Below are 8,278 nucleotides of genomic sequence, written 5' to 3'. Positions count from 1 at the left end.
CCCCGTCGGAGGCCAGTCACACCTGCTGCCAAGCGCCACCGCTGCCCGTTCCCGGGCTGCAACAAAGCCTATTACAAGTCGTCACATCTGAAGTCCCACCAGCGCACCCACACGGGGGAGCGCCCCTTCTCCTGCGACTGGCTCGACTGCGACAAGAAGTTCACGCGCTCCGACGAGCTTGCCCGCCACTACCGGACACACACGGGCGAGAAGCGCTTCTCCTGCCCGCTCTGCCCCAAGCAGTTCTCCCGGAGCGACCACTTGACCAAGCACGCCCGCCGCCACCCGGCCTATCATCCCGACATGATCGAGTACCGGGGGCGCCGTCGCACACCCCGCGTCCACGCGCAACCTGCCAGCCTGGTGGACAGCTCCGGCTCCGGCTCCGACCAGGCGTCCAGCCTTACCGCCAGCCTGTCTGACAGTCACTGCTGCTAGTCGTCCCCCGCCAGGACGACCCCCCAGCCATACTACCCCTGCCTTCTTTCTGCCCAACCTTCTTCCCCCGGTGTCGTGCTACCAAGGCACAGACTGGTTCCTCCGCTCTGAGGGTGGGTCCAGACTGGCATGCTGGACCCTGGGGAGGGACTGGGGGCCTGAAAAGAGCAGGAATTCCTACACCACGTAGATCATCCTGAAAGGGGGAGGGTTGCCTCCAGGCAACCCTGGGAACTGATGAGAAGGGATGAACCCCCGTACTCTCCGGAGTCCTGAAGATTCTCCCTTCCCTGGAAGCAGAGATGTGAAACTGGAATTCTCAGGTGCCTGAGGAGCTCCCGGTCTTGAAGGACTCTGGTGTCTTACCCACCCGCCAGGGCGGACCTTGAAGCGTGTATCAGGGGTGGCAGTCTTGGCAGTGTCCAGGACTGGGATGGTGAGAGGCCTTTGGAAACAGAAATGATTTCTATTTCTGTAAACAGCAATGTTTACTAATTTATTTTTAGTATCTTTTACACAGGGATCCCAGGTTGATGGGAGGTTGAAGTCCTCCACTCCCCAGTTGCCCCAGCGACCTCTGCTAGGAGAGGCCAGGCTAGAGTCCATGTGGATGTGTGGCTGGGGGATGCTTCTTGGTGTCTGGGGAATGGCGTGCGCCCGCTTTGCAGGTCCTGTTGCTTGGTTTAGAACCCTGCACTTTCGTGGTAGCCTTTCTTCCCATTTGGATTCCTCGGTGGGGAGGGTAACTTCTTGGCTCACGCTCATGTGAGATTGGTTTAAAATTTGGGGAAGCGACCAGAAAAGCACCAGAAATCAAGGGGTGGTCCAGGCTAGTGCCCCCTTCTCCCAGAGGGTGAACCCAAATGACTTTGGGTGAGATAGATCCACAACAACATTCAGGGAAATAGGGCATGTGGTTCTGGCTGCCCACTCCAAGTAATCTCAGGTGTTGTGGTAGATTCCGTTCATTTCTTAATGGCTAACTAGGGGGTTCTTTCTTTTGGGATCTGTACATGTTTGTTTCAGCAACAGGTGAGTTGGTAGTTTGAGGAGGGGAAGGTGAGAGTGGCTTCTTCCAAAGAGCTGGCTGCCCTGGATTTGGGGAAGGAAAAGCCAGGTGAAAGCTATTATCAAATAAAAGGACCCTTTCCCCCCGCCCCCCGACCCTTGGAATCCCTCCAAGTTACACCCTCAGGACCCCTCTTTCCTAGTGCAGACGTGAGCATCAACAGTATTTATTTTTTCTATGTGTATCTCTGCTGCTATGATGAAATTGTCTGCCACTTTGCTTCTGTGTGTGTGTGAATGTGTATACGTGTGACCCTTTCGTTAGAGATGGGGCTGGAAGGCATTTCCTGCTCTGGTAAGGTTCTCCTCGGCCCCCTCCTGAAAGTCTTGTAATAGTCTGTCGGTCACGCTTGTGGAGGATGCCATAATCTCAAAGAGCTATAACAGGCATCTAGTTAAACTGCTTTCCGCTGTTTTGCAGATGAAGACACTGAAACCTAGATAAGCTAAAAGTCACATGCTAAATTGCTGGCAAAAGCCATGGCTAGACGTTAGGTACCTGCTTTCTAAGTGATTCCCTCACGCTTGGTTATCCTACCTGCTTTCTCTCTGGGCCCTTAGTCAAAGGACCCCTCTCTCCTTTCCTGCCACCAGATCCCCACCCTCCCTATTCTCTCTCACTTCTGTGTTCCTTCAAATGTCTGGTCCCTGCTGAATCCTTTGCTTGTTGTGTTTAACCTGAAAGCCCTTTTCTTAGCAGGTTGAGTTCATTTCCTCCTTCCACATCATGTGGACTTAAAGTGGGAATGACTCTGGCATCTTGGGAGATATTTTGTCTGTTGACTTGGCAGGTTAATTTTCAAATGCCAATTCTATTCTCTTTCTGGTTCTGGGTGTTCCCGCTCCCTTGAGAGAGTGAGTGATATGAACCTGACATGGGGACTCTACTAAGTGCTCCTGTACTAAATGAGGGAAAAGTCCTTAAGAAGGACCCAAAGGCTGTGGCCTGTGACTCTGAAGATGTTTATTGTTTCCTGATGTGGACTAAGCAGGAAAGGTGGCTCTCTCCTTGGGTTACGAATGGGAAAAGGAGGCTCCCAATTGCGGAGGTGGGTTTTGGTGGTGGGAAGAGTCCTCGCTTTGCTCTGTTTGTCTCCTCAGCTGGAACTGGATAGGAAGGGCACTCCAGGCCCCCTTGAGGACTATGATGTTCCCTTTCAGTAGAAGATCTGCCGTTGGGTAGGTGGACCGATGAAGCTAACAGGAGAGACTCCCGCTGACTGTTCTGGAATCTGGCTCAAAAAGTTTGGCTTTTCCAACTACCCTTTGATAAATAACTTTTCATTCTCAAGCTCCCAAGTAGTGTCCTTTTTTGGGGGTTTCTATCTTGGGGGCTTTTGTCTGGGGATGGCTTCTCACAATCTAAACGCGGCATGTCTGTCTTTGGTCATATCATCCTGAACGCACCCAATCTCGTCTAAATGTGGCATGTCTTTCAAAGACTTCTCCTAGGACTTGCAGTGGTGGAGAAGAAAATACCCAGAACACTACAGTAGCCACATAATGGAGGCAAGATTCATAGGCTGGTCTTTCTTAGTTTGGGGTATTGCTGTAACCCTTTTCACTCCAGTGGCCAAACAGTTCTTGAGGAGCAGTTATTAGTGAAATGACCTGGAATGGGCTTCCTAGTTTTAGTGGTGTTTCTATTGCTTCTTTTTGTTAATCAGATGGAGTTTAGCGAGTGAATGTATCTGGGGATTGGTTGGGGTCAGCCTGAACCTCTGGGCCCTTATTCTACCTCTGCCATCCTGAGTTCTAATGTAGGGATGGCCTAGTAGCAGAATGTATTAATAACACTCTTCCTGATATCTAGGTTGGGAACTGGGAATGAATTCCAGGTCATACCGAGGGTGTGAAAGAATTGGATCCCCTATCGTTGTTGGGAGCGGGTGAAAGGTACAGGCCTTCTCCCACCCATGGAAACAAGAATCTGTCATTTGCCCCCATTTCCCTTTTTTTCTCCAAGTAGGGAACCATATTGGAATATCACTCATGGCCTCTGTCTCTGCCTCTTATTCACTTCTCCCAAAGGAATATTCTGTTCTCTGGCGGAGACATAGGAAAGAGAGTCATTGTACACACACACACACACACACACACACACACACACACACTCTTGGCTCTTCTCTCTTTTGCACCCTTTTGCCTGTAATGTGTATGCATTCCACTCAGATCCAGCTTTTATATGCACCTGCTGAGGCCCAGGCCTACCTTCCAGAGGCAGGTGTGAAGAGCATCTCTCTCTGTCTCCACTTTTGGAGCAGCCACACCCCTTTGCAGCTCTCCAGGTAGGTGTTTCCTTCCTTTATTCTCCTTGGGGTGGGTAATCCCAATACCAGGAATGGGGAAGGGTGGGAGAGGCATTGGTGGGATGGTACTAGAAATCCCAATTTTGTTTATAGATACAGATTCATCCACAAAATACTGATATGTTAATACTTGTTTGTCTGATTCCTCTATTTATTATTCAGTTGGTTGAGAACCTAGAGGGGGGATGGAATATGGTTAACTTTCTCTCATAAGCCCCAACACATGCAAATATGCATTGGCTGTTAATTCCTGAGGAAATAGGCACTCTGGCTGGAATTAGGAGACCAAGATGAGATGGATGAGGATGGGATATACTAGATGTCCCAGCTTTAGTGATCTTGAGCCTTTTAGTTCTTTGGCCTTTCCAAGTTATAGCAGCTTACAGTAGCTAGTGTACACAGACAAGTCACTATTGGTAGAGGTACTGGACATAGGACTTTGCAAAAGTAGGCTACATAGGCTACTCTGGCTGATCTTGGTTCATATGATTTAGTTGAGACAGGTTTGCTACAGAAGGGAAAGGTGCTACTGAATGGAAAAATTTGTGCTGCCTTTATTCTCAGGCAGAATTATAGATAAGGACTTTTAAGGTGCAATGGCACAAGTTTCACGTGTACTTCGCAAGTTTGTGAGACTCTAGCCCTTCTACTGTGCTGGGGATGAGCAGGTGGCATTAGATCAGTCATACCCAACTGGTTCCCTTTTGTCTTCATTTGAATTGCTTCCTGTTATAAGGCCAATGAGAGACCTATGGGAGGGGTTAAATTCCTTAATTCACATGGGTTATCAGAGTCACCTTCTATTTATACTGAGTGGCCAGATTATTCTGACCACCCCATCAGTATAATGAAGTGAATTAGTTATGCAAATAATAATAATAATAAAACCTTGAGAGTATTTGCTTAGGAAGTTTTCAATAGTCAGTATTTTTGGAAAGGTCAATGAAGTACTGATGGGGTGGTCAGAATAATCTGGCCGCTCAGTGTATATGCCAAATTGGTGCCAGATGTGTTGACTATATAAGACTCCCAGTGGAATTTCAGGGACTCAGGCTGTGTGTTTAATTTCAGAGGAGTGGTAGATTTTAATCCCAACTAGAAAATGAGGGATGCAAATATTTGCTATATTGGAGTTTGAGGTAGAGAGAAGCAACACTATTAAAATCCCCAAAGCTAAGAAGAGTATTTAAAAGGGTTGTGTCTGGATTCTTCTTTCCCTACGAATCAGGTCTATTCAGGAAATCAAGTAGCAGCCATATTTGTTCCAAATATACATTTAGATTTTGAAGTCAAAATGGAAGCAGTGGGAAGGTGAAAAATGAATAAAGGAAGACAGGCTGATTAAGCTGAAGAAAGAGAAGGATTTCTTTAGAAGAACGGTTGTGTTCTTAAATGACAGAATTGATCATACAAATGGGAAAATAAGAAAGACCAGGAGCCAACCAATCTTAAAGATGAGCTTATAATAGAGAGTGGTGGTTTAGTCATTACGAAGTTAGAGGAGGTGATTGAAACCCAAAGAGATATAACAGGAGAATGGGAGCAAACTCTCATATAGAAAACAAATGCCCACCTTCACCAGGGACCTCAGATCCAAGGAAATATAGAGAGGTACCTACCCGAATCTGCATAGAACACAGCGGAAAATCATCCCTTTATCGTTGAGCTAGGTAAACTAGAAGGTTACAGAAAATGTAGATGCACTTGCAACATTTTAGCTTAGTCTCAGTGATATAACCATTGTAAATGGGAATATCAATATGGCTTGGAGAATGTACAGTTAGGTCGCTACAGGAAAGCACAGGTAGATGAGACATGTAAAATATATCAGAGTAATTAATCAAATTAATAGAAATGAGGAAGAAAGCATGGTCAACTCAACTGGTTCCAAAATATGTACAGATGCTCCTCTACTTAGGATGGGGTTACATCCCAATAAACCCATTATAACTTGAAAATATTGTCAGTCAAACATGCATTAATACACCCAAACTACCAAACATCATAGCTTAGCCCAGCCTAACTTAAATTTTCTAGGGACAGTTAAATTAGCCTACAGTTGGGCAAAATCATCTAACACAAAGCCTATTTTATAATAAAGTGTTGAATATCTGATATAATTTATGTATTTAGGGCTTGCCATCTTCATGCTGGGTAATTATGCTGTTTCATTTCAAGAGTAATTGTCTTCCTCTCCTTTTTCTCACCAGAAGCAGGAGACACAGATGGTCATTTTATAGGCATGGATATAAAAACATAAAACAATACCCCAAAAATGCTGGCAACACAGTCTATGTAGAGTATTGGTTGTTTACCCTCATGATCAGGTGGCTGACAGGGAGCTGTGGCTCATTGCCACTGCCCAGCATCACGAGAAAGTATTGTACTACATATCGCTAGTCCTGAAAAAGATCAAAATTCAAAGTACAGTTGCTATTTAATGTGTGTCACTTTTGTACCAACATAAAATCATAAGTAGAACCACTCTAAGTTGGGGACCATCTGTATTTGTTAAAACTCAGCACCAATTTGTGATTTAATTTAAAAACACTTTAGCAAACTAATAACAGTCTCAACAAACTCCAGGCAGGAAGTTACATAAAAATACAACAAAAACAGAACCCAAAATCCATGCATTGGGTAATGTAAAAGCAAATCTCTACATCATCAAATTAAAGGGACAATGACAAAAATTTAGAACTGAATGAAAACCAAAAGCACTACATAACAAAACTTTTGTGATGCAAGCAAATGGGACTGGGTAAGGAAGTGGAGTTTATAGCCTTAAAATTTTTATTTTTTAAAAAATGGAAGTGAATGAACTAAGTTTCAACTCCAGAAGAAAAGGAAAATGAAAGAAAGCAGGAAGAAGTATTACCACAGACCATGCATTTTCTTAGGGAAGATTGGTTCTTAATGATTTTTAAAAAAATGTTAGATATCACAACGGTTGTGGCCCTCCAAAAGGGCCTGTTTATACTACATAAACAGATAGACACTTATATGTGTGGTTTAAGATTTTGGAAGGGGTGGTGGGGAGAGGGGTAGTGATTAGCTGGAAAAAAAAGTTGTAAAAGGCACCTAAAGGGGAGATAATGAAAAAAAGGTTAAAAAACACTGCCATGGATAAAAGGAGAAATTAGAGAAAGAGAAAAAAAAAGAGTAGAGTTAGTCAAAACTTTTTAAAAGCCTAATAAAAATAGATTGCTTTAGCAAATATGATTAAGAAGAACAGGAGAAGGCACAAAAAAGTTATCAGAAATAAAAAAGGACATAAACTCTTAACACTTGATCAGTTCTTTAAATTATAAAAGAATAATACAAACAACTTTATATCAGTAGAATTGAAAAAGATACGGATAATTTTATAGGAAAATATAAAATTTCAAAATGCTCTAAGAAGATGTAGAAAATCTGAATGGACATTGTAGTCAAAGATCTATCCCCCAAAAAGGCACTGGGTCTAGGCGGTTGTATAGGCAAGGTCTCTAAACTTTCAAGAAAGAGCTAACATTCATCTTTTATAAGTTGTATCAAATCATATAAAAGATAGAAAATTAACCAATTTATATTATATAGTTAAGTTAACCTTAATACCAAAACAAAAGGAAAAAAATATAGCACTTTTATCTATAAAGATGGGTGTAAAAAATCCCAAGTAAAATGCTAGAAATTTTAATTCCACAGTGAATAAGAAGAATAATTAATCATGATCATGTGAAGTTTATCTCAGGAATGCAAGATTAATTCAATAATAGAGATCTGTCTATATAACTCATTGTATTAACCAAAGAAAGAAGAAAATCAATTACTTTCTTATCTACCATCAATCAGAAATCATGATAGACTGATTCCATATAGAGTAGCAATAAAAAGTAAAGAAGCTTTATAGATGAAACTATAAAACTTTTGCTGACATAAAAGAAAATATGACTAAGTGGAGATAAATAATATGTCTGTGGATGATAAAGCTCAATACTATAAAGATATCCATCCTTTTCTCAAATTTATATATTTAATGAAATGAAAACTGAAAACCTCCACAATTTTCCAATGCAACCTCCCAAAAAAATATTTCTCATGAAACTTTAGAAAATATTACAGAAGGTCAAGGGCGGGGTGGGGGTGAGCAGGAGGGAAGAAGGGAGGATGACTTTACCAGAGAGCAAATATTACAAAGCTATTGTCATTAAAATGGTGTGGCATAGTGCAGAGATAAACAAATAGGTATATGGAATTGAATAAAGACCTGAGAAATAGACCTATGAATACAGAAGAATTTGGCATATAAGAGAGATGGCACTTTACATCAGTAGGGTGGCGGTGGGGGTGGGGGGGCAGGCTAGAAAAGAAATACTATTGAGACAATTGGCTTTCATGAGAAAACAAAGCAACAAAATAAAACAGCATTTCTATGTCAATTCTTTCAGGAAAAAAAATTCCATATAGTGAAGGCTAAAAGA

General features: G+C 42.7%; 1 protein-coding gene across 1 annotated transcript; it reads left to right on the top strand.

Moving 5' to 3' along the window:
- Positions 1-3: 3 nt before the first annotated feature.
- Positions 4-961, top strand: KLF14 (Kruppel-like factor 14; the record flags this gene model as incomplete). Its single annotated transcript, XM_014542972.1, has 1 exon — positions 4-961. A coding segment is annotated over one exon (435 nt), but the record flags the coding sequence as incomplete, so codon positions are not given.
- Positions 962-8,278: the final 7,317 nt, after the last annotated feature.

The sequence above is a fragment of the Myotis brandtii genome, unplaced genomic scaffold (genome assembly GCF_000412655.1).
Source record: "Myotis brandtii unplaced genomic scaffold, ASM41265v1 scaffold1086, whole genome shotgun sequence".
In the NCBI taxonomy this organism is placed as follows: Eukaryota; Metazoa; Chordata; class Mammalia; order Chiroptera; family Vespertilionidae; genus Myotis; species Myotis brandtii.
Note: the sequence above shows the minus strand (reverse complement) of the source record. Positions and strands in the feature narration are given on the sequence as shown.